Source organism: Centruroides vittatus, unplaced genomic scaffold (assembly GCF_030686945.1).
Source record: "Centruroides vittatus isolate TY-2023 unplaced genomic scaffold, ASM3068694v2 scaffold_373, whole genome shotgun sequence".
NCBI lineage: Eukaryota > Metazoa > Arthropoda > Arachnida > Scorpiones > Buthidae > Centruroides > Centruroides vittatus.
In genome coordinates this window covers 1090130-1117242 of record NW_027122704.1, presented here as the reverse complement: position 1 = coordinate 1117242, position 27113 = coordinate 1090130, and the positions used below count along the sequence as shown (strand labels likewise).

General features: G+C 30.6%; 1 protein-coding gene across 10 annotated transcripts in view; it reads left to right on the top strand.

Annotated features, from left to right (window-relative positions):
• The window catches only part of LOC136988659 (calcium/calmodulin-dependent protein kinase type II alpha chain-like), a 205537-nt gene that overhangs the window by 151102 nt on the left and 27322 nt on the right, over positions 1-27113 (top strand). For 6 of the 10 annotated variants that reach the window (XR_010882794.1, XR_010882793.1, XM_067286571.1 and 3 more), the window contains 2 exons: positions 7888-7962; positions 15621-15653. The exons of 2 other annotated variants lie outside the window; for them this stretch is intronic. Coding sequence is in view for 6 of the 8 variants with exons in the window: in XM_067286571.1 (XP_067142672.1) it covers positions 7888-7962; positions 15621-15653 (108 nt within the window). In the remaining 2 variants the exon portion in view is untranslated. The remainder of the gene's footprint in view (positions 1-7887; positions 7963-15620; positions 15654-27113) is intronic. 2 more of the 10 variants (XM_067286574.1, XM_067286573.1) reach the window with 1 other exon arrangement.

The following is a 27113-nucleotide window of genomic DNA, read 5'->3' as shown; positions in this document are numbered from 1 at the left end:
TTTTTTTAAGCTGTGGAGATGGAAAACATTGACTTTGGCTGGATTGTCTTCTTTGGCTATAATGTCCAAAAATCTTTGATGGGCCATATCTCTAGTCCATAGTGTATGAAAAGGCTGGAGAGGTAATAAAATCAAGCAACTGTTCACTAGGATTAGTTACTGCCTAAAAAAGAATTTGAACCATGTACAATGCCTAGCACTCTCAGTTGACAAGAGGATTGATATAATAGACCTTGAAGATGTCATTGAAACTCTGTACAGGATGATCATTACCAATCCAGCAATAATTTCCAGGAGCAATTTCAAATTTCTTTGCCCACAGCATGAACCTGCCAGTACGGTTTGGTGGTGCTAGCTACTGAATAAGCTGTTTTTGAACATTTTCAAACACTGGTAAGGCATTGTCTTTTGTGCACTTTTATTGTAACCTGTGAACATAGTCCCAATCAGGGCTCCAACGAATACTGGAAGTGCTTTTCATGGAGTGAAACACAAACACCATATGTTGTCTACAACAGATAAGATAAAACATCTGAAAAACTTGACAAGAGTATGATGCTTATGTGATTTATACAACAATGGCTCTTCTGTAGTTTATGACATAAAGAGAATAAAAAATTGCTCAAGTTCTTTGCTGGCAGAGATCTTTCTTTATTTAACCAATATATACTAATTTACAGCATATTTTAAAGATTGGGTTAAGTGTATTCTAACCTAACCATCAGTAATCAGAAAAATCTCTTATTTAGCAAACTACAGGTTCCACTGATGCTAGATTAATGATGTCAACCCGTGTTGTTCATTTAAATTTTCTTTTATGTAGAAATTTGACAAAACAAAGTTGTGACAAATTTTAGTGAATACCCACCCAATGTTATTAAAAACTTTGAAAATACATGCTGTTCTAAAATATTTGTTATTTTTAAGATAAAAGAATTCTTAAATTCAGATAAATAGCATGTTCTGATATTATACAGAGTTTGACATCATTTACTCAAAAGCAGATCTGTCTTAACTGATAATCAAAATTTATGGCATAAGTTTTATTTTTTACATTGTAGGTCAGTTTAATAAGAGATTTAAATGTATAAAATTTGTTATATATTGATATATTTTAATTTCAACTTATGTTTTTTTAAGAAGTCATACAAGTCATAGTTAAAAGAAACAGTGACCTTGTAACTCCAGCATATATTTAATAAATCATAATGTTTTCAACCTAACACCATAGGCCTTCCTCAGTGAAATATACCATTTAAAACCTGGTGAAAATAAAGATATTTTGTTTAACCTTTTGACTAAGACTTCCTCTCTTTGCTAATCAGAAACTACAGCAGTATAATAAGTCCTATGAATAAACAAGGTGCAAGTAGACAATATAAAAACAAAAAAGTAAAATATTAAGGTAACAGAGGTAAAAAAAATTAAATATTAATTATTAAATACTGGGCTTGGTCCTCTAATGATTAACAATTAATAATTACAAACAAAAAGTTTTTTTTTCTGTGAGTGTGTTCTCTTTAGAACACGTTCTAATTTTAAATAATTTCTGTTGAATTCAATATGCATGTGTTTGTTTTATTTTAAATGGTGTACTTCACTAAGGCCTGTGGTATTAGGTTGAAAACATTATGATTTATTAAATATACTGCTAGAGTTAAAAGATGCACTTTCTTTTGTTTATTTCTCCAGTTAGATCTTACTGAAGTTAAGTTATATCATAACAACTCAATAACTATATTTTCTACTAATTTGCATTTTATTTCAAGTGTTATTCAATAATAGCACAAACATGATGTTTACTGATAAATGACTCTCTATAATGTTTTCAAAATAGCAATATAAATTATTGCTATTTTGAAAAATTTTTACATTACTACTTTTTGTACTCTTAATATTTTAGATGCAAATGTTAGTTTGAATCTTTATCACTGAAGTTTAAGTTTATTTTAAAAAATTCAGCATAATGTTAAGTTTCTACTGAAGTTTATAATTAATTTGAATCCCTGTTCATGTAGATTTAGCTTAATAACTATTATATACAATTCTAAATGTTTCAAAGATAAACCAAACAACACCCCGATTGGTTTATTAATTTATTATTAACCAAACAATAGTCCAATTAATTGATTGATTGAAAAAATTTAGTAGAAACTTAACATAACATCAGGCTTCGGGAGGTTTATATATGGACAGATAAATTATTAAATATTACTTAAAGCAGTTGATATATTAAAACATTATTCTTCAATTATCCATTGTTAATGATTTTCCTCAAGAAAGTCAGATTTAAATATTAATAAAATTGATTTTTTTTTTATTTTAACATTAAATTGAAATATGTATCAAGACTATTATAAGTACCATAATTATTCCATGATTATTCATTAAAAACTTTCCAACTTTCACAGTGCTGATTTGTTACACATTATATTGCATATAATGTGCAACAAATCATTTTTCTGCTGTATCAAAAAATGACCTTAACAAAACAAAAAGTAATGTTAGTAAGTCTGTTTGACTTGATATAAAACATGATTGATTGTCTTATTATTGTTTGTATGTCAAATTATTGGAAAATTTCATTTTTATTACATTTATTATTCTAGAGCAGGGGTGGCCAACAAGTCGATCGCCAAGCAAATTTTGGTCGATTGCTAGCGATGTCTTGACTTAATGTATTATATTTGTAACCGAACGCAACTGTATGCATGCAGTTATGACTCTACTCATAAGTAGTGAGTGCACTTCGTACTGAAACAGTGTATAAACATAGTATGTATTTCACACTTCCCCCTCCCCACTTAGACTATGCCTATGACAACAAGTCGATCGCGACACATTTTTACGATAAAAAGTAGATCTTATGTGCACAAAAGTTGGCCATCCCTGTTCTAGAGGATTAATATTTCATATTCTTGATAAAATATATTATGAATGATAGTTTGAGTATCTATTGTAAAAAAACAAGAATTCATTATGAAAATGGATACATACTATTCTCTTTTTCCTATATTCATGAGAGAGAAACTATGTATCAACTGGGTTGAGAAATATACTGTTATACTGTACAAGGGTTGTCCCAGAAATACCTGACCTGACATATAGATGGCATTAGTTGTTTGAAAAAAATTACTGTGGTCAAAAGTACCAACCTTATAAAGCTTAAGTTTGAAGACGCTGATTTGTTTGACAGCCATCAATAGTAAACAATCTCAGTGAATTTGTAAACATGAAAAAAATTGGTCATCGTTATGTGATACAATACTTTCATTTGAAAGGTCTCAGTCCAACCAATATCAAAGCTGAGCTAGATTCTACTCTGGTGGAATTTAAATGAGGCTGTACGAGCTGCCAAGATGAACATCGCAGTGGTCAACCAAATGAGATGACCACGCCAGAAATGGTGAAGAAAATCCACAAAATGGTATTGGATGACCGTCGACTCAAAGCGCGAGAGCTAGCAGACATGGTAGGCATTTCAAAAAGTGCTGTACATTGCATTTTGACTGAAAACTTGGACATGAGAAAGCTGTGTGCAACATGGGTGCTGCATTTGCTCACAATGGAACAAAAACAACATTGTGAGGATGTTTCAATCAAGTGTTTGGCAATGTTTCGCAGCAATAAAGCCAAGTTTTTGTGTCAATTCATAACAATGGATGAAACATGGGTCCATCACTTCACACCTGAGCAATGTTCCCTCTAAACAGCTCAAGTTGTTGCAGGCGAGCAAGCACACTGATTTGAATTGTTGTTTACTTATTTCTCACTTTGTCTGCAACATGATTATTGCTACGTATATTTCAATTAAATACATTAAATCATTGACAAAAGATAATATTTTGTATGGAAGTATGTTTTAAAATGAATTTTAATCTCTATAATTAATTATTTTAACTTTTATAGGAAAAAATAAGATAAATTATATATATATATATTTTTTTTTTTTTCTGAATATATATATATATATATGCATGCTCAGAAAAATTTTTTGCTCAGAAAATTATATGTTCTACTCATCTACAAAAAAAAAATTAGAGGGAACATTGCACCTGAGATAAAAGAACAGTCAAGACAATGGACTGAAAGGGTAGAATCGGCTTCGAAGAAGGTGAAGGCAGTTCTATCTGCTGGCCAGGTTGTGGCATCAGGTTTTTGGGATGTGCGTGGGATAATTTTCATCATCTTATCTTCAAAAAGGAAAAACAATCAATGGTGAGTATTATGCAAACTTATTGCAGTGCTTTAGTTATGAAATTAAGAAAAAACGGCCGCATTTGGTGAAAAAGAAAATGTCATTTCATCAAGACAACGCACCAGTTCACACATCTGTTATTGTGGTGGCCAAAATCAATGAATTAGGCTGCGTGAGGAAGCAATTCGAACCTTATTTGCCAGATTTAGCCCCCTCGGATTATTTTCTCTTTCCAAACTTGAAAAAATGGCTCAGTGGTAAAAGATTTGCCAACAATGAAGAGGTGGAGTCTGCAGTTGATGGCTATTTTGAGAAGCTTGACGGTTCTCACTATAAACAGAGTATCAAAGTTAATTGAACATTGCTGGGAAAAGTGTATCAAGCTAAAAGGAGACTATGTTGAGAAATAAAGATAAAGATATGTTTTTCTAAATTTTTTATTTCTTAGGTCGGATACTTCTGGGACTACCCTCATATGATGAGATCTTTAAAAAGATGTTTTGTAGTAGTTAAATAAAAGGACCTTATTATTTTTATACATTTTATGAATACAAAATTGATTCATCCAGTGGTCACTAATATATTACAGATAAAGATTGAGAGAAGCAAAAGGCCAGAAATGTATTTTCTTGTATAATAAAGTTGGCATAGTCAATTACTGGAGTGTTTCCTGTATGATTGTTTGGTTATGTTCCTAAAATTGGTTGTTCCTAAAATTGATTGTTCCTCTAGTGATAAGCATAAGTTTTAGTTCTCTTCAGCAATCGCCTAAATAATAGTATTTATCATTAAATTAGCAGAGTTATAATCCGAAGTAATTTGCTACTAGAGGTAGACGTTAGTCTCTTAACTAAATTAATAATTATAATTTTATTAAATAATTTAGAACTGTTGTTTGATATACAGTAGAGAGTTGTTCATCTGAACCCCGGTAATCGGAACGATTTTCAGTCGGACTGTGTCGTGCTGAATCGAATGTTTTTGATACTAGATTTACTTCTAAAATATAATTTTCATGTTTTTATATTCTTCAATATATTTATTTTGTTTGTACAAAATGAAGAAATAATTTTTAATGATACGATAGCCTCGATTATTATTATAAAAATTTTCGTTAGGCTTAAAATCAACGAAAATTCAACACGAAGCAACACGCAATGGAGAAAAATTTGAACATCAGACAGGTTAATATATTTTTTCGTACATAATCGGTAATCTGAACAACCCCAGTCCCCAATTGATTCCGATTTTAGACTCTCTACTGTACTTATATATATATATATACATCTTGCTGAGTAAAATGTTAGCTGGCCAAGTGCTGTTGTGGAGTTGTACTTTGGCCATGGGTGTAAGAATCATCCCCAGCCAGCAGCCATGTAAGGTTATCTCTAAAATTTAAATACATCTGGAAGCGAAGGTTTATTTGGGGTCCAGGTGGCACGGGTTCAAGCCTCACCCTGGGTCAGTTCTTTCCTTTCAGATGGTTCTGAATTATTTAATAAATTATTATTTTAACTAAGAGATGGCACCTAATGTCTAGTAGCAAGTTACTTAGTAATAACTTTGCTAATTTAATGATTAAAACCCAATTATTTAGGCAATCATTTGGTTATGTTTCTATATACATGTTAGGTTTTGCAATGTTTGATATACTGAACAATCAATTTTGTATTGTATATGCTTGTGGATGATATTTTCTAAAAAATGTAGAAAATATTCCAAGTTATTTTAGCTATAAATTTTTATTTGTTACAGATAATATGAAAACAATTCCTAAAACTTATATTTGATATTAAAGAAATGAAAAAACGAAAAATGTTTAACAATAAACAAATGTTTTCAATAACTTTAGCTATCATCATCAGATTGAATATGTTTAAAAAAGAAAGCAGGAGAATTAAAAGTTTAACTGGAGTTTTTTGGTTTGTGTTGTGTGTTGACACACAACAGAAACTGGATAATAATAATATTGATAGTGTTTTATTGACATCTTTGATCATTGCAAATTATTCTATCACCAGAATTTGTAAATAAAAATAAACACACATCTCTCACACTTTATGAAACTAGACATGCTAGTACTTGGAATTTCAGACTACAAACAAAATGTTACAATAATTAATATAGGATTCAAATATTACAGTTTCAATTTAGTTATTACAGTAAATAAAATTGATTAGTAAAAACTACAAGTATTCAAGATCTCAAACAAGTTGTCTGATTAGCAAAAAGAACCTAGAAGAAGAAAAAACTTTAATCAGCACATATCACTTACAATTTAATAACTAAACACTGACCAGCAGCAGTAAAGGTTATTTTGCTAGTCAATCTGATAAGATCCTTTACATTTTGCTGATTTGAATACTGAACATGCTTACAAAAAATTAAAATTTTGCTTGACTCATGTCTCTCCCAACATCTGTCATAAAAAATAAATAGAATATTATCTAATAATTTTAGTCATATTTAAACAGTAAATTAATGGAATCCTACTATGAAATTATGCAAATGAGGTTCAGGTTGGGAAGTGTTAAAATAGTAGTTGTGATTTTACATAACTCAACCCCCAAAATGCAAAATAACTGAAGCAAAATGCAAAATAAATAATGTAACTAACTGAATATAACTATAAATCAAAACTTTTCTATCTTGCTACCTGAAAGGTCACAAATTTCAACCTTATATCTAAGTTTAGGTAGATCGTTTCAAAATTTGACAAAATAAACTTGTTAACAATGAAATTTAATGCTTACAATAGTTAGTTTATAATTAACAAAGTTCTCTCAAAGTTTTATAACAATAAATAGGCCTACAACAATGTGATTAAGCAATATTTTTTGCATTTATTGTTGTGTTCTAAATAAACTTAATTATTAATTTAAACAACAATAACAAAAGAATGCTTTTTACTTATAACTTGTACAAATATTAACCATTGACCAAACTGATACAATAAAAATAATTAGTGCCAATAGTTTTTCTTACACAGCCCTCATACTATATATACTATGCAAAAGTCTTGAAACGTTAATGTTTCACAACAGCAGGAATTTTTTAAAATAAACATTAAGAAAACATAATAGCTTGTTCTGCAGTTATGCCTTGACTCCGTTCTGGCTTGGTGCTAGGCACTGATATATATATATATACCATGTAGGATACACTTCATCAAATCATCATCGTAATAATGAAATTTATACGTACCTGGTAAAAATACAAAACTTAATATTATGCAAAAAACAAAATGAACAGCTCATTACAGTTGGTCAACTCCAGTTTGAATCCAGAGCACCTTTATAACAATACCCTCTGAAATAAAATATTAAGAACAAGGTTTATAAAAATAAGAAATGAAATAAAATATATTCAATAGGTTAGTGAAAGTATAAGAAATTTACATTTTATTGAGTGACTAAAAGATAATCTTTTCTAAGTAATCAAACTAATATTTTGTCATGAAAATTGAGTTACTAATTATTAATTTATATTTCTTTCATTTTTTATATCAGCAATGATCTGTTTATATTCATTTTAGCAAAAACCAATTATTTTCAGATTTGATGTAAAAGCCTGAACAATTTTTATTCTAACTTATATTTATTTTTATACTTTTTATTTTTTATTATTTATGTTGTTCTAATTATTTGATTAGAAAATTTATTTTCTGTATGCTACTTTTTCTTTTTAAGTAAAATCCTCTATCAGCGATAATAAAATAATCCATAAAAGATCATCGGACATTCAACTAACAGCTATAGCAGCAGGTGAGATCATCATTAAAGAGGATAAGAAATTAAAAATTTTGTTGGTAATTTCCCCAAATTCTGCTGTAAAAGTTTTTTTTTTAGAAAAGCTTTTTAAGAAGTTGAATTTTTTTAAAATTTATTTTTTAGTTAATTTTTATTATTTGTGTGTTATAATTATTTAATTTTTATTACTTTTCTATATAATTATTTGTTTTTTAATTATTTTCACAAAGTATTAAAAGATTATTTTGATTTTCCAGATAAAGATGTGGAATATTAAATATGACTTTTTTAAAAGATGTCATTGATAATTCATAAAAATAAATTTTTAAATCAGATATATATCAAGCATCCAAACATTCCAAACTGTTCACTTTATACAACGTATGTCCATATTTTATCGAAACATTATTCTTTGTTCTTATATATTAAGTTATGTTTAAATAGAAAAACTTTTATGAAAATTATTAGTTGTTGCTGATATTTTCTTCCATAAAATCCGTTGGTATGTCCCATATTTAAAATAATTATACAAATTTCAAAAATCAAGACACTGAAAAAATATTGGCTGTAACTTCATTTCTACATAGTCGTTAAAGTCAAAGTATAAAACAATTACATATTGTTTTTATTCATTAATATTTTAAGACTTAATTAAATTGTAATTTTTAGGGGACTACTTTAATTTAATTCAGATTCTTCTGATGTGAATTGATAATTATCATATTAGCACATGTTAACAATCTTCAAATTTATTTAGCTTTATTATAAAACTATACAAAATCACGAACAATATAAACACTTCACTTTACCTAATCTTATTGCTATAAACATTATATTTGACAAACAGAATTAATCATTTTATCTTTTATCATATTATTCTGTAGTTGATCTTATTTCTTATAACTTAATGACATTTATTAGGTATGAGACATTTTCAAGTTCAATATTGAGTCATCTTCAGCTTACATACAAAACTAGAATGTAAAGAGAGTTCAGAAGAAAGTTGAAAATTGTATTGTGTGAGAGTATTGATAATTGAAAAGTTTTACCAGAATTCCTAGTCAAAAGAATCATTTTAAGATTAACATATTATTCTAATAAATATATATTTAAAATGGAATTATACAATTAAATACAAAATTTTATATTAAAAAATATATTAAAATAAAGTAATTAACACTTCAGTGTTGCAGTATTACAAATTGCCACTTTTTAGACGTACTCGCTAGCACTTTCGATAAGTCTAGTGAGTATGTCTAAAATCTAAAAAGTCGCAATTTGTAATGCCACAACACTGAAGTGTTAATTATTTTATTTTATTTGAATGTTGGCGTGAAGTGTATTTTAAGATCATTATAAAAAGTATATTAAATTATGCTTTACTACCTTTGTATTTTGTTAAAGTTATTTACATTTATCTAGCTCCTTCTTCCAACCTTCCAAGTATGTAAAGTTATAAGTTATTATTTTGTAAAAAGAGAATAATTAGTGGATTCTGTTTAAAGGAAAATTATCTCATTAATTCATTATAATTTACTGTTGTATTAATGTTTTTGATCATCTTAATCAGCCATTACTAGGTTTGAACTAAATAAGCTATTACATTTTCGAATGTTGAATGCATGAGACAAATGAACTCATACATAGTTAATTTTTCGATTCTTTTCAACTTTAGCCAAAAAATATTTTGTCAATTAGTTTATATGCTTTTTCTTATTATAAAAGAAATATATTTATTTTAAACATTTTAAGAAATAGAATATATTTATTTGGAAATTTTTATTTTTTTAATCATTTTTATTATTAATACTCTATGAAAATTGCACCCACCAATAGCTGAGCAGATAAAAATCATTGAATACTAGTAGTTGGTTATGGTTCATGCCTCAAAAGTGGGCTGGCACATAGTTTTCCAGGTTTTTTTCATATTTATCCTATAGAAAGTCCTGGAAAGCATCTCCCTTCAGCAGATAACCCATTGCTGTGTATAAAGAAACAAACTAGAAAATTGCATAATTAAATCCTTAAATTCAAGAAAAATTAACGACAATTTTATCAGAAAATGGTAGATTAATAAGCATTCTTTTTAAGAATTGTTTTTGATTTTTCAAATATTTCTTTCTATTAAATATTAAATCACTGATTAAGAATAATAATAAAATCAAATCTTCAGTTATTAAAACTAACTAAGTAGGTAAAGTAGTAAACTATAATCAGTTTATTCCTAAAAACAAACAAACAAGGATCTGTTATTAATTAAGTATATTACATTTCCTACTATAATCAGTGTATTTTTATAGATAATAATGATTCTAGAAATAAAAATAAGCTAGTGTCCATTCTTAAATTCTGTTGGTTTAATCATGTTTTAGAAGCATTGAATTCAATAGTGATTTGTTGATTTATTAGTTATTAAATAAATTGTTATCATATGATAAAAAGTTTATTTTAATTAGATTTGTGCAAGATTTATTGTCAATTCATTTGAACATTTTTGCTATTTCTTAAAAACAAATTACAAATAGAAAATATCAGAAGTCTTAGCAGAGTACTGTTTTAAAATTAGCAAATGATTTTCTTTCATTAAAATATTTTCTTGAGTATTCATTTGTGTAACAAAATTAATATATTTGAAAGATGAAATGAACAAATAATATTTTTGTAAAATTATTAACATAAATGCTTCTCTACATTACTGATATTGAATTATAGCAGTTAAATTTTTATTGTAGTATTTATGAAACCGTGCCGGTGCTTATTCTGCAACTTGAACACTAACTATATGGTGTATTTACTCGGACACATGGCAAATTTCATCACTAATTTTTCTTCAGTTGAGTCAACTGAAGAAAAATTAGTGATGAAATTTGCCATGTGTCCGAGTAAATACACCATATAGTTAGTGTTCAAGTTGCAGCAATTAAATTAGCTGAAAGGGGATCATCATCAGCAGTTAGTTATGCACCATTATCATTGCTTCCATATTAATAACTATTTAGAACTCTCACTGCCTCAAAATAATGCATCAAAAATTTATTGCTCCAATCAATTGTTTGCTTTACCTTGCATCAGCTTGACTATTTGAATAAAATATTTTCTTTTAATAGTTATATTTGCGAGCTATTTACTAATTTGAAATATATTGTTATATTAAGAAAGATTTTTCTGATATTTTACATTTATTTTTAAATACGTTCAATACTTATTATATTTTTCTTTTCTAGCAGCTGGTTATTGGTTAATCATCTTTATCATAATGATAAACGATTAACCAGGCAGTACTCAAATTGAAATCAATGCCAATATTGGCATTAATTTCAATTTGAGTACTACCTGAAGACAATTTATGTACAAAATGCTTTTGTTTGCTTTAATGTTTTCTTGAATAAATTTTATAATACAAATTACAATATAAGTTCATTAATCCAGTATTATCCACAAATCAGATGTATTAAAGATCACAACCAGAAGTTGAAGCAAGGGCAGTAAATGCAATTACAAAAGTTCTTTTTTAATCATAAATGAACTTGTTGTTTAATCCCATTACAAAAAAGTTAGAAAAATATTACAACAATGATCAGCAGGGCTGGCACTACTATGTGCACAAACTGGGCATTTGCCCAGGGTGGCAAATTTTTATAAATTTAAAAAATAATATGCCTGAAAATTTCGTATAGTTCTTTTTTTATTTTTACTTATATTACACTGCACAAGTTGAATGTTTATTAATGGAGCAAGATATGGCATTTCAAAACAAAATTTTTTTCATTTTATGTAGCAGGTTAGAGAGTATCAAATGCATGTCTTGCTCTGGGCAGCACAAACTCTAGTGCCGGCTCTGATGGTCAGTACAACTTCATTCAATAATCAATCATAGTTATTAAAAAATTTCAATAATAACATCATGTATTATGTGTAAAGTGAGAAAAAGGAAATGAAAACAGAAGAATAATTACTGGATGGGCAACATACTTTATGAAAATTAACAGAAGAGTGTTACCACTAAGTGAACAATATCACTCATGGTTCTTCTTGGACTCATCTCTTTGATGCTTTGTCTTTATATTAAAAATCAAAGTTTAATTTTCCTAGGGGAGATTCCAACAATACTATCTTCTCCATAGGCAATTTCTTTTCCATCCTCCTTGCATGGGACTTTTTCCTCCAAGTTCCATTTTTCTTGTTTTTATTCACCTTGACTCAGTCCAAACAACTTCTTTTCTTCTATCCTGTCCTATCCTCAAATGAAATTTCTAATTTTTCATGTGTTCAGGTCAACAGGTATTAACAAGAGGAAGGAAAAGAGAAGAGGAAAAAAAAACAAATAGTGCACAGACCCAGAGAAAATGGCACTAAGATATGAAATGCAGAGATACAAGTCAAAAGAAAGGAAATAAATCAAATATGTGATACATAAATACCACACAATTGTGTATATTTGGAGGTTGACCTTGGATTTGAGAGCAATGTGATATAGAAAAATGACTCATTTTGTACAAAACCTTGTTTTTGTATCGTGTCAAATACTTTCACTGATGCTTTCCTATGCCTAACACATGTTTGTGCCATAACCACCAAACAAGTTGATGCAAACATCTTTCAGGATCAGACTTAAAAACATCATCCAAAGTTCATAATTTTGACAATGATTTGATCCTTACTATATCTGCATGGTACCATCTGTAAAAGGAGCTTTCATACATAATGACACTAGAATAAGATGTATAGCAATGTGTGCAATGTTCAGATTGAATATAACTTATCAGACTATTGACATTTTTGTATTTTCTCAATCTGGCACCATTTAGTGATAAGCATAAATTTTGCTGAAGAGAACAAGTCATACAAGAAACATACTGGTAATGATGTTAAAATCCTTAGAAAAGAAAATGTTATGAACATTTAGAAATCATTAAAATTAAAGAAAACAGAATGAATTAAAATCAGGAATAATCATCAGTGAGATCTGGCATTACTACAGAGTTAGATGAGCCAGTTGTGAATGCCATCCAACCCATTTCATCTTCCATGTTTTATAATTGTGCTTGTGCATCATGTATCTGTAAATATCAACTTGGTTGAAGAATACAAAGTACAGCAAAGATTTTAAAGTGATTAATAAGTTCCTTTAAAAATAAAATTAAAAGGCTTTCCTTTATGTAATCAACATTTTAAAAACATTTACATTTATTCACGTATTCCGAACCAATTATGGTGTGCAGATAAAGAAAACAAACAAAAACAAATGTTTTCAAATTCCTTCTGAGTTCTTCATGAGGTTTTGTACAATTCCCCGATGGTTCTTCATAACAGCTTTGGAATAAAATTTGAACAAGCATTTGGATATAAGTTCAAAAAATCACATCACACCTGTGCAAAGAGTTGCCCTATCGGGACTCAACAAATGGCTGAACTTTATTGTTAATTATAAAGAGGAAATGGTTTGTCAATGGCCTGGCAAGAGTTGATTGACAACACAGTTCAGCCGTTCATTGAGTCCTGGTAGGGCGACTCTTTGCGCAAGTGTGATGTGGTTTTAATAATTTTTTGATCTTATACTGTATTCAGATGCTTGTTCAAATTTTATTCCAAAAGCTGTTATGAAGAACCATCGGGGAATCGTACAAAACCTCATGAAGAACTCAGAAGGAGTTTGAAAACTTTTGTTTTTGTCTGTTTTCTTTATCTGCACACCATAATCAGTTCGGAGTATGTGATTAACTATATCCCGGTGTGGCGAGTGGTCATTTACATTTATTTGTACACAAAAAACCTTTTGGTTTGTTTGAAATTTTATAATGTTAGTTTTATTTTATTTACTGGTATTTTTTTTTTAATCAACCTTTTATAAAAAGGTTGATTAAATTATAAAAATTTACATTTACTTTCACTTGCATAGAGGTATATAACCCCTTTTTTATTTGATAAAATATTTTAAAAATGTTTTTATAGCCTTATGTTAACTTAATTTTAATTTTATTTATCACCTTATGAATACAAAGTTGATTTATCCAGTGGTCACTAGCATAGTTTTAAATAGTCAAACATCTGTAATAAAGGACTGAGGAGGGACAGGCATGAAATGCATTTCCTAGTATAATAAAGTTGGAATTGTAAATTACTAGCGTGTTCCTTGTATGATTTGTTCTCTTCAGTGAAATTTATGCTTATCACTAAAGGATCTTCAAGAGAATGAGTAATAATTGAACAACAGCAAAAAAAAACTCTGGCACTACTCTGGTCCCATAGGTATCAGATTAATGAACTTTTATTGTAGTTTGAAATTTAAAGTTATGGAGCAAAATAAAAGAAAAAACAAACTGTATAATTTAATTTTGCCTACTAATTGAATTAAAACACATTTATATTTTGTTTATTTTATAATTAAATAAAATTCAATAAGCTGTCCAAGCAAGCTCCAGTTTTTGAAATTGAAAAATTCAGTACGTTATAGGGTTTCTCTATTAAGATATCGTACAGATTATTGTTACTTTAATATAAAATATTTTAAGAAATGATAAATAGTTAATTTCTGTCTGTCTGATTGTATTGTATTTGTATTTACTGCATTTTAATCCTGTCAATTACACTTGGTTAATATGAGGAAAATTATTGTTTATTATTTAATCAATTAAAGCTAAATGATCTTTTCCAAAATTATTGGGTTACTATTGGACTACATTAATAATTAATTACTAATTAATTTGGATATTATATAGATTACTTCCTATGGAATTTTGGGACTTTGAGTATATATTTGAAGTCTGGGGACTGAGATGAGTTCAACAATACCCTACTTTTGGATTAGAGACTAAAAATAAGAAAGTTATTATATTTATGATTTCTTGCCTTTCACAATGCATTCTACACCACTTTAGAGTTTTCCACTAGGTGATGTTCGACTGTTCGTGCTCCCGATAGACTGTCGAATGTTTAACGTCACTAGTTATTGATTCATGGTAGTACTTGAACAAAAGAAAAAAAAGGAAATGTATAATGTACTACAAACAGCACCACCTAGTGGAAAACTCTAAAGTGGTGTAGAATGCATTGTGAAAGGCAAGAAATCATAAATATAATAACTTTCTTATTTTTGGTCTCCAATCCAAAAGTAGGGTATCGTTGAACTCGTCTCAGTCCTCGAATTCAAATATATACTCAGTATATACTTTTGTCTCATACCTTTCTTGTTGTTATTAAATACAATTTGACAAAAGAATATATAAGAAAGAAAATTCATTTTAAATATTATAAGTTTTAAAACAATATATGATTACAATAATGTTCATGTTACAGTGAATATAAATGTGTGCCTTTCCATAAGGTGACAATACATAAAATAATTCACTAACATTATCACAAAAAATTATTCCTCAAAATTGCTATTAATATCTGTAAATTTATAACATTACTTTTACAATAATTAATTTTTATGTTTATTTTAATTCAATGAATATAGAAAAATGTTTGCTCTTGCATTACCAGTCTGCACAAAACCATTTTGCACGATAGTTCACTGGTCACCAAGGCCATTGCAGCTAACATTTTGCCAAGATTGCCTTATATTAAATTTTTTATATAAATATAAAAATTAACTTAATTTAATTATTAAATTTCTTATGTTGTTATAAAAAATAATTTCTTGAAAGTAAAAATCCAAAACTTTTCTTTAGCACTGAAGAATAATAATGGTGGCATCTTGGATCGTAAGTATCATTCTATATACTGCTTACATAGAACAATAAATAATGATGTAAATATAGATATTGAATCCCAGTAAGACAAAAGCTGATTTTATTATAACCCTGTTGTTTTTATATATGTATATATTTCAGTTATTGCATCATAATTATAGTTCAATTAGAATTATACTTACAAGGGAACTGTCGGAGTGTCATCTAATAGATTTTAATAAAATTTAGTTGATAATTACGTTAAAAGTATATGAAGTCTATGACAAATTTCTAGTATTCACTAAAAGCGTTAATCAGAGTTATTAGCAATCAAATGTCGTACTATTTTATAGTACTTAAACACAAATATGCAAATTTTTAGAAGTGAAAGGGTCGCGGAGGAAGACGGCGATATTACATTTAGAATAAATTCTGGAATTTTCGAAAATGGGAGAAAAATTAATAAAATTTAGTTTAATTACGTTAAAAGTATACAAACTCTATATTAAATTTGTAATGTTTACTAAAAGTGTTAATCAGGATTAATAGCAATCAAATGTCATACTATTTTATAGTAGTTTAACACAAATATGAAAATTTTTAGTAGTGAAAGGGTCGTGGAGGAAGATACAGTATACCTCGATTTTCATTGACTTTGGTTTTCGTCGATTTTTTGCAAAAAATTTGCCTCGGATTTCGTCAGCGTGCCACATGATCTCGTTGTTAATTTTGCGAAAACAAAGAGCGACCCATGCATTTTTCTGCTCACAAGTCCTCGTGGCGGTGTTTTTTGCTGTACGAGCATTACTCCGCGCGTCTAGCCAAACAATTCCATTGCTTCTATTCTTTTTAGTTCCATCGTGGGACCAAAGAAAGTTTCCAGAGCCAGTAGCCCTTCGAACAAGGCCAGGAACACGATCGAGTTGAAGGAAATCATTAAAAAATACGTGACTGGCATTAAAATTGCTGAAATCGGTCGCATGTACTGTACTTTTCGGGAAGTCATCATCCACGATAAGTTTCATTGTGGCGAAAAAGGAAGCAAAAAGGAGGCTGATGTAGCGAAAGGCGTAAATGTGCTAATGAAACAGAGACCGCAAACAATTGAAGAGGCCGAACAGTTATTATTAATTTTGATCAATCAAAAACAGTTAGATGGTGATTCTGTTTCGGAGACCATTGTATTAGTTTTTTATACTCATTTTATATTAATTTCTTAATTTTTTTAGTATTAAACACTATGAAAACAGGTATCACTGTATTACATTTACAGAGTAGAAGAAGAAATAACTCAAATAAATATTATAAAAGATTAGATATATATACTAGTTTAACAATGAAATTTAATATAAAAGTATTGATAGAATAAATATAAAGAAAACAATCGAAACGTAATAAATAAATACATTTTAATAGATATATTTAAAAGTTATTATATTCACAAATTATTAGATGGACAACTATTTACATGATATTTTTCAACAAAGCAAAATAAACAAAGAATCTGTTGGCATCGTGCACATTTAACAAATCGAAGATTTTCGCAATTACTCTCGACACAATTTAAACTGTCAGTGTTTAAAAAAGAAAAACAAACTTGTTTTACATTTAAGAATTGACACTTTTCATTTATGAGTCCAGAAGCGAACCATGCATGTTTAATCAAATTATTAAATATTGGCGCAGATAATTGATGATGAAGAATCGAATGTAATTTTATAATGCCATTTCTAGTTGTCCAAAACAATTTCATCGAAGAATCATTACAGAATAATTGTATAGCATTTAAAATTTCTTTAGCTAAAAGTTTTAATTGTCTATGAAATCCGACATCTAAAGGTTGGCATATAGACGTACACTTTGGTGGAATAATTAATATTTCGCATGAATTTTGATTTGTAGATGTTTGAAATACTGTATTATAAATATTAATATTTGTTTGTCCACTCCACGAGTCAATTATTAATAAAGAGTTTTCTGTTATATTTGGAGATAATACGTCTTTTACATAGTTTGTAATAATTGCTGTAGATAATTTGCCAGATGAGCTAGCTGTAACAGTTACGTTTGGGGCATTGAACAGCGATGCTTGAACTCTACGTCCAAAGGTTCCAAGAGCCTCTTGTAAGCAAATAAATACATTACCTACAACTTGTCCGTTAGCATTAATTAAATATTGAACAGTGTAGGAATGCGTAACTTTATTACTTGGAGAATGTGCAAATCCAATAGTGTTTTTTTCTTTTTTATACGAAAGTGTTCTTGGTGAAATCATTTCGCACGAAAAACCACACTGATCCGTATTGAATATGAAGTTATGTGAATAAGACGGCAATAAATTTTTTACTGTTATTTGAAATTGCACAGCTTTTACTAATATATCCTTTTCGTTCACTATTTCTGTTTTATTTATAAGTTTTGTAATCTTTCGAGATACTAATCTATATTCTTTTTTAAATTTTGCAACCCAAGAATCACTAGCGGTAAACTTAATTGAACTATTCAATTGAAGAAATTTCTGTAATGCCCATATTTTTAATTGATTTCCTTCAACAATTTTATAGCTGCCTCGAGCTTCGTCAAACATTTGTTTAGTATGTTCTTTAATGATTTTTAACGTTTCAATTCTATGCTTTCGAGATTTAAATTGTTTTTCCCATTTATATAAATCACTAAAACGTTTTAATTCTTTAGCTCCTTTCCGCTGTAATGTGTGTAATTTCCATTTTGGGTGTTTCTTATGCGAGTTAAGAATTTCTTCTTTTCGTTTTGTTGAGATTATATTCTTATCGAATTTTTCATCATCTGAATATCCCGATTCGCAGTCAGTGTCTGCGTTATCAGTTTCTTTCTCTAGAAGCAGACGTGTTATTTTATTATCTGAAATAGGCCTATCTATAATCAAATTATTATTTTCCATCTGACAAAACTCTTCGTCATTTCTACTTACATAACTACTTAAAATATCGCTAAATGCATTAAAAAGCAGTTTGGCTACCTGTTTATCAATGTCTGAAATATTAGGCCTACAAATATTTTCTGTAGGCCAAACATTATCACATAAATGTTTAAATTCTGCTATAATGTTTTGAATATTTACATTTAATTCTCCCATTTTCGAAAACTAGAATTCATTCATAAATGTAATAGCGCTGTCTTCCTCCGCGACCTCTTCACTACTAAAAATTTGCATATTTGTGTTAACACTTTTAGTAAACATTACAAATTTAATATAGAGTTTGTATACTTTTAACGTAATTATTAACTAAATTTTATTAAAATCTATTAGATGACACTCCGACAGTTCCCTTGTTAGTATCAAGAATTAAATTAGCAAATTTATCATCTTTATATAGAAAATGGTAAACTATTTATGTTCTTAAATCTTAGCTTCATCTAGATAAAATAAACTTCATTATTAGAAAATTTCAGAGAAATTACATAAAATTTGAGTGTATGTAATTTTTTGGTGTTTATCTGTTAAAGCCCAGCCTGGCACATAACATTGTATGGTGTGTCCCTCTTAACAGTGTGTGGCAATTCACATGGTAGACAAAATATCACACATTTCAAGGGAACGAAATTGAAATAAAATAAAAGGAAACTTTTTGAAACATCAAAATACCATATTATTCAAAAATTCAAATTTAACAAGATGTTTTTTTTTTTAGAATAGTGTAAATCAGTGGTAGTCAACCTGGCCCTTACCACCCACTGGTGGGCGATTTGAGGTTTCATGGTGGTCGGTAGGGGTTTTGTCCGATGCCAAAGCTACTTTCCATTACCACTCACTTATGACTTACTGACGGAGCAGGTATAACAGTGGTCATCACTCAAGTTGAGCTCATTTCGTGGTGGGGTTGAGTTGCCAGATTTAGCTACTTTTTTCAGTTTGATGTAAAAAAAACACTTGGAGCACTGGCAAAATAATTTTCTGTGTATTATAAACATATGCAAAATATAAATAAAATATGTAGTTAAATTTATCTTTTTTTACTAAACTGCCACTCAAAAATTATGAGTACTTTGCAGTTATGCTAAACTAGTTAACTTACTGCGAAACTGGTGGGCAGTTAGAAAATTTTAATACCAACAAAGATACAAAAGTGGGCAGTAGGTATAAAAAAGGTTGACTATCCCTGGTCTAAATTGTGGGTCTGCAACCTTTCGGCAGTGTAGTGCTGAACCTAAGTCATAGTGTTATTCTGTGTGTTGACGGTGATTCTACCAATTTTGTTATATATATATATATATCTCGCTTAATGAGCATTCCAAAACTTCCATTTCGTTTGTCGGTGATTGTCAGGGAAAAATTTTCTGCCAGCAAACCCTTTGTTAACTATTTCGAATATCACCACTGAGCCCATTATGTAATAAACCCACCAAACGATATGCCAAATTCTTGTGCTACATAAAGGCTATAATTTCATTTTAGAAATTAATTAATTTGACTAGAGGTAGGTAGTTATGCTGCCATCTTGTATTAAATTTAATGACCAGTTCCAAATTAAATTTTAAAAATGTTTGAATTATTAAATTTAATAATTATAAATAATTAATTTTCATGAGATGGAAACATAACTGCCTACCTCTAGTCAAATTAATTAATTTCTAATATTTAATTATAGCCTTTGCATAGCCCAAGAATTTGGCATATCAGTTGGTGTGTTTATCGGACAAATTATCTGATTTTTTTGGTTTTCTGCAAATCAAATTACATTTCAGGTTGGTTCATTTTGCACTAGAAGAAAAGATGATGATTCACGCTCCTTAACGATGTTTATTGTATAATTTTTTTTGAATAAACATCATACATAAAATATTTGAGTATATTTTTCGGTGTGGAACGCATTATCGTATTTTACATTAACTTCTATGGGAAAAATTGTTTCGCTTAACGAGTGTTTCGCATTACGAGTAAGACTGTGGAACGAATTATACTTGTTAAGCGAGGTTCCACTGTATTATCAAAACTGGCCCGATCATAATGAACTTAATTCAATTAACAACTCAAGAACATAACTTCAAAATTATATATTTTTAATGTGTGAAGCACTTGAACAACACATACCTATATGGTGACACAGAGCGTAAACGCATGTGTTGTAATATAATTAAAAACAAATCTCTTGCTTGTATATGTACCATGGCCAACACTGAACAATGGCTTCCATTTAAATGTGTAATTAATAATTAAAATATAATTTTTACTACATTTATATTCAATCAGAATGCCACTGAAAATTGTTCCACTTGCCACAGGTTGCTGACCTCTGATCTAAATAAGACATAGAATATAAAAAAGTACTTCAGATTTAAAAAAAAAAACATTAGTCAAAAATTCAATATTAAATATTATTTGATATTTAACAAAACAATTTTTCTAAATAGTATAAAGAATTAAATCTATTAATTATCACTGTAAAAGTGTAGATGGGTAAGCCTAATGGCAGCACATCCGGTCGCCATTATTTAAATGCCAGTGTAGTTAGTAATTGTGCTGATCGCCATTTTGTTTGAAGACATTGCATTCAGAAACAAAATGGCGACCAGCACAATTACTAACTACACTGGCATTTAAATTTAAAAAATCTTTCATTCACTGTAGACATTTCTAATCCCTTACCACCAATTTCTTCAGTAAATAACATGGTTTGGATGATTCTTTTGTAAATTCATCCTTTTCCATTGTAGAAAATTTTTCCACATTATTAACACACATGTCTACAGTCTTCCTCTTACGATTTTTGGATTTATTGGTACTTACTTTCAGGGCTGAAGATACAATTCCTGGGTCTCTCCAAACTAAAACATGTTCTGCTACTGGATAAACCTTACTTGTATGCTGAATGAACATGTCAAAACTTTTTCCTGATTTTGTCCTTTTGCTCACACCAGTCTCGTCAATTTTGACAACCTTTCCGGGTCTACAAATTTTCATTTGGGACAAATTAGTCTATGAAACCATCTTAATGTGTCATATGAAATTCTCCCAGTCAACAGCCATTCGACTACTCACGCCCACAGCCAAACAGCTGATGCAAAATAAATGAAAAAAATAGTTTCTCAAGAAATTTTCTGAAAGTTATGTTTAAAATGTCACTAAAAATAATGAACTGTTCATCTTGCATTTGTGACATCTAAAGGAAACAGAATCACAATCCTTTCAAAAAATTAATTTACGATGACCATCACATTTCGTACAATTTGGTTTGCAACCAGATTGTACAAAATATGATGGTCATTGTAAATTAATTTTTTTAAAGGTCATCATAAATTAATTTCGCAAATACAGGTTGCAAACCTAACTTTATGGCAAACTTAATATCTCATAAAATTCTTTTATCAACATTGATTTCAGGAAATTCTGATTATAAATAATATAAAAATTTTTTGAAGTCCACTTAAACCATAATGACTGTTGAACTTTAACTAATTCTGCCATTACAACAATAAAAATAATAAATAAATCAATTATAAATTCTGAAAAACTGTTATACTAACACCAAGAAACAAAGCAATGAAACAAATTAACATTTTATAAGATTGTTTAAATGTTTAATATTATAACAATAATCTAAAAATCTAATGATATTGAAAATCTTGAAAATAATTGATAGCGACACCTAGATTAAAATACAAAGTAGATTTGTCATTGAGATTCCGGAAGTGCCAGCATCAGGTTTACCCATCTACACTTTTACCATTAACACTTATATTCTTATCTTGAGGAAATCGTGTTTTATGTTTTCTTTCTTGCATAGACACAATGCAGTGACAGTTGATTTAAAACACTGGGCAAATTTTCATCCTTTATTTGGTTGGAACGCAAATAAAAATAAATATTAAAAAATAAATAAATAACTTATTGAATTAAAATTTAAAAGAATATAACATTGGTACTTTTCTTTAGTTGGAAGTTATTTTATCAATTGCTATTATTTTTATGATGATTAAAAGTAATCATAAAACTTTATTTTCCATTAAAAATGATCTTAATTGGTATATTGCTGAATTGAAATCTAGTTGCTTTTTTGATGTTCCATGTTGAGAGATTCTTTTCTCCTTGTACTTTTTATCCAAATTGAATGAATGCATTTTCCAACTATTTATCCATATACTGTGACACCTTTATTTGTTTTGTTATGCCCACATTTTGGATTTTTTACTTTAAATTCATTATAATAACAAAAAGGTAAAACGATTGAAATATAATATACCAAATTTTTTGAGAATTTAATCATCATCAACTTCAGATGTTGAAAAATTCCAAAAATTGATTGAAGAATCCATTCTCTACAAGCTGTCCCATCAATATAAAAGCACACATATCTGTGAACTCTGCGCAGCACTTGGTCTGTGGGTTTGAAAGAAAAGGAATGAAACAAAAAGAAGGGAAAATGAATAGTCGATGGAAGCGTGTAGTTTGATAAACAAAGGTTTATTGGGGACGAAAACACTATTAAATAATAATACACAATTCAGTCATGGAATATGATCACGTCACAATCTTAATTCTGTTCAATCATCCCCTTCCTAATTTTTCTTCCTAATGCAAGGCCTTCCTTTACCCGACAATCGGTATGAACCCTATGACAAAAATTAACACCAAGTAAAAGTTGGGGAACAGAGTATACAATCAAATATACGAACTTTCTCTTGTATAACACAACAATTGTTGACAACTGTGACACTATAGTTAGTCCTCTTCTTTGTTAAACGATGTTTCCTTCCTTTCAAGTAATTCCTTCGATGGAGATTAGATTACCTTTCGGCACCATAACTTCCTCACTCCTGCAACGGTTGATTCTCCTCTGCTTTGTTCTATTTCTAACAGCCTGATATGTCTTCTGGTCACCAACACACACAAACAAAAAAGAATCCCAAGGAGGAAAAAGCTCTCTCACATGGGTTACACACGTTTTTATATCTCCCCGCTAACTGACATCACTCCATCCCACATGATCCCATCACGGGCCAATCACCAAATCGAATGCCCAGCCAGCAGATAACTGGTGGTATCAAGGAAGGAAATGGAAAAGGACCCATACAAAAACATACACGCGGCACGACATAAATGAAAAACAAAGATAATGATAATAATAATACATAACAGCCGTGAAGCACTGCATATCTCCCCTTGGAGGCGATTAACTACCGTAGTGTATTCTACGAAAGTCAATTTCTCGATGCCTTGAGTTGTACAGCCCTCTACTTACACCTTCATCAGTGCTATCCCTATGTGAATCAACGTTGCCAACACCCTTTGCTCTAACGTCACTGTTCCTCGTTCTGTTCCACCTCCTCATCTTGACCCTTCTCTTCATCCTCTATTTCATGATCTCTAGGTTCCCCTTTGCTTACCTTTTTCTTTTCCCCGCACCTGGTTTATTTTACTGGTTATCCGTAGCATATCTTTATATGATCGACATGGACAGTCTCCCTGCTATCCCTCCACACAGTATGTAGTAGGGTTCACAGCTTTAATGATACGGAAGAGCCCCTTATATTTATCCACAAACTTATTTTTAATTAATGACTTGAAACCGTGTTGCGCTTGATTCTTGTTGACTACTAACACAATATAGTGCTTACGATGATTGTCGTAAGCACTATATTGTGTTTGTAGTCAACAGAAAATTTATTTTTCTTTACCCACACCTTTTGTCCCACCAAAAACTTCTCCAATTTCCACCCCTTACTCCCGTACTCTCTTCTTTTCTCGTTAAATTGGGTAGCGCATTTCCCTGCTGCCTCCCTTAGAGCATGAAGTTTGGTAATGAGAAATGTCCTATGCTCATTAGTTGTGCTTTCACATATGTGTTGTTTGAAATTTGGAATGCGAGGAAACCTATTCCATATAAAAGGAACACAGGCAACTCGCCAATTGCCGATTGATGAGAGTTATAAGCAAAGCATGCCAGATAAATCCTCTCATCCCTTCTCTCTCTGAGGATTTTGATATCATCTCTATTAATGAATTGTTAACTCTCTCACATAATCCATTCAAACACGGCCTTTAGACTGTAGTGATGTTTCTCTTGATACCAAGCCACTTACAACAATCGGAAAATAGGGATGAAAGAAAATTTGTCCTTTTATCCAGAGATGATAACTTCAGGGGTGCCATAACAGCAAATTATTGCATTAAAAATAGCATTGCTAACCGACCATGCTGTTTCATCTTTCAAGGGGTGAACCTCTACAAACCTAGTGAAAATATCAATCATAACAAGAATAAAACTATTCCCCCCAACTCATCATACTAAGGGACCCTCTGATGTCGACGGCAATCTTATGGAAAGGGGCATTAGCAACCTCATTCTCCTGAAATTGGGTCTTCCCCTTGTGGAGATTAGGTCCTGTGAAAGGTTCAGAGGCACAATCACTTCCTCCACTTTATCCTTTAGGTTTCAGACATAATGCTTTTCGATGCTTCTCATCATCTTCCGTATTCCCCAATGCCCCAACAGACTATTATTATGAATTGCCTTAATCAACTCTTTGGCAATGTCTTCCCCCACACAGATCTGGCTGGAACACTGATCGCGGGCTCTAAAATAACTTTGCCTATATATGCATTCATCCACTACTATATACTGGGGCATCCTACTTCTTATGCCATTACCATCGGGGGTTCTCATTAAATCCCATTTAATGGGTCCAAAAAATTTCTCTCTGTCTTGCGACAAATGTATTTTATACCTATCAGGAACAGCAGGACCTACTTCAACATGGTATACCCCATTAACATTTCTCGACAAAGAATCAGCTACCTTACTGTTCACACCCTTAACATGCTGCATCTCAATGTCATAATCCATGAGCTCCATCACCCACCTGATTAAGCAACTGCTTCCGTTTTTGATGTTACTAAGAAAGACCAGTGGTTTGTGATCAGAGAGAATTATCGTCCTTTGTCTCAAGATTAAAAACTTAAAATGTCTCAGGGCCATAATTATGGCCAAACATTCCTTCTGTATGGTTGAATAATTAACTTCAGCCCCCTGAAACCTCGTACTGAAGTAGCCAATTGGTACTAAGCTCCCTTCTCTGCATTGCTTGAGCATTGCAGCAGCCGCTATCTTAGAAGCATCAGTGTGCAAGAAAAGAGGCTCATTAAAATCAGGGTGTGCTAATAATGGCAGTTTTGCGATAACTTCCTTCAACTTTTCGAACTCTTGTTGGCACTCTGGCTCCCACACAAATTTTCTCCCCTTTTTTGTTAACTCGGTAAGTGGCACTGCTGGGTCTGCAAAAGATGGTATAAAATTACGAAAAAACCCTCTATGCCAAGGAAACTATGGACACCTTTGACAATCTAAGGTGCTCTCACCATTCTTATGGATTTGACATTACTTGGGCTCAGACGTACCCCCTCTCTACTAATTATGTGCCCTGGATAACTCACCTCTTCAGCCAGTATCTGGCACTTCTTCAGGTTTAGTTTAAGGCCTTTGCTATCCGGGGTATTTATTATGCAGTCAATCAACTCCAGATGGCTCTGGAGTTGATTGACTGCATAAATACCCTGTTATTATGGTTCTCTAAAGTTTGAGAAAACAATACAATGTCATCTTGAAAAACGAAACAAGTGTTCCCCATGAATTTAGCCAAGATTTTCATCGTGATATACTGGAAAAACCTCCCACTATTCTTCCCCCCTGAGGCATCCGACAAAGTTGGTATTTGCCCCAAGGCGTGGGAAAATCAAAAACATGCCTCACCCTGAGATCCAAGGGGATTTGAAAATAACCCACTTTCAGGACTAGAACAGAAAAATATATATTATCCCAGCTTAATGGGAATAAATCATCGATCCTAACCGTAGGGAAAACCTGCATTTTCGTTATTTCGTTTACCCTCCTTAGATCCAGGGTGACACAGAGCTCACCAGAGTCCTTCAGAACCACATGTATCAGGGAATTCCACTCTGATGTGCTCTCTTTGCAGATCCCTGCCTTAAGAAGGTCATTAATTTGTCTTCTGAGGGCAGGCAAGTAGCTGTATGGGATATGGTATTGCTTCACATTAATCGGGTGTTCCAAAATCTGCTCAAGGGAATGCGTGTAATCTTTGGTTCCCGATAACTCGGACACCTCGTTAGCTATAGCATTTGGATATCTTTTTAACATATCAATCACCCTTTCCTTAACTTTTCATTAAGGTGATCCAACTTACACAATCCCATCTCATCACCTAGCTCAGTGTTTATATTAATGGAGAAGGCTCCCCAGGTTTGTACTAGTCACAATTAACCTAATCCCAGTCAGCAGCTCTGGGTGTTGGCAAATAACGTCCATGCCAAAATTAAGTCATAATCCATCCCTTTTGGAAAACTCAAACTAGGAGTCTTAGAGCTTACTCTACATCCATTCCCAAATCTACATTCAATCATTACAGCCTCATCACTTCTCATCATTACAGCCTCATCACCTGACATTCTGCTGATACAAGAATCATTAAATACGACCCAACTTCCATTATGTTTCT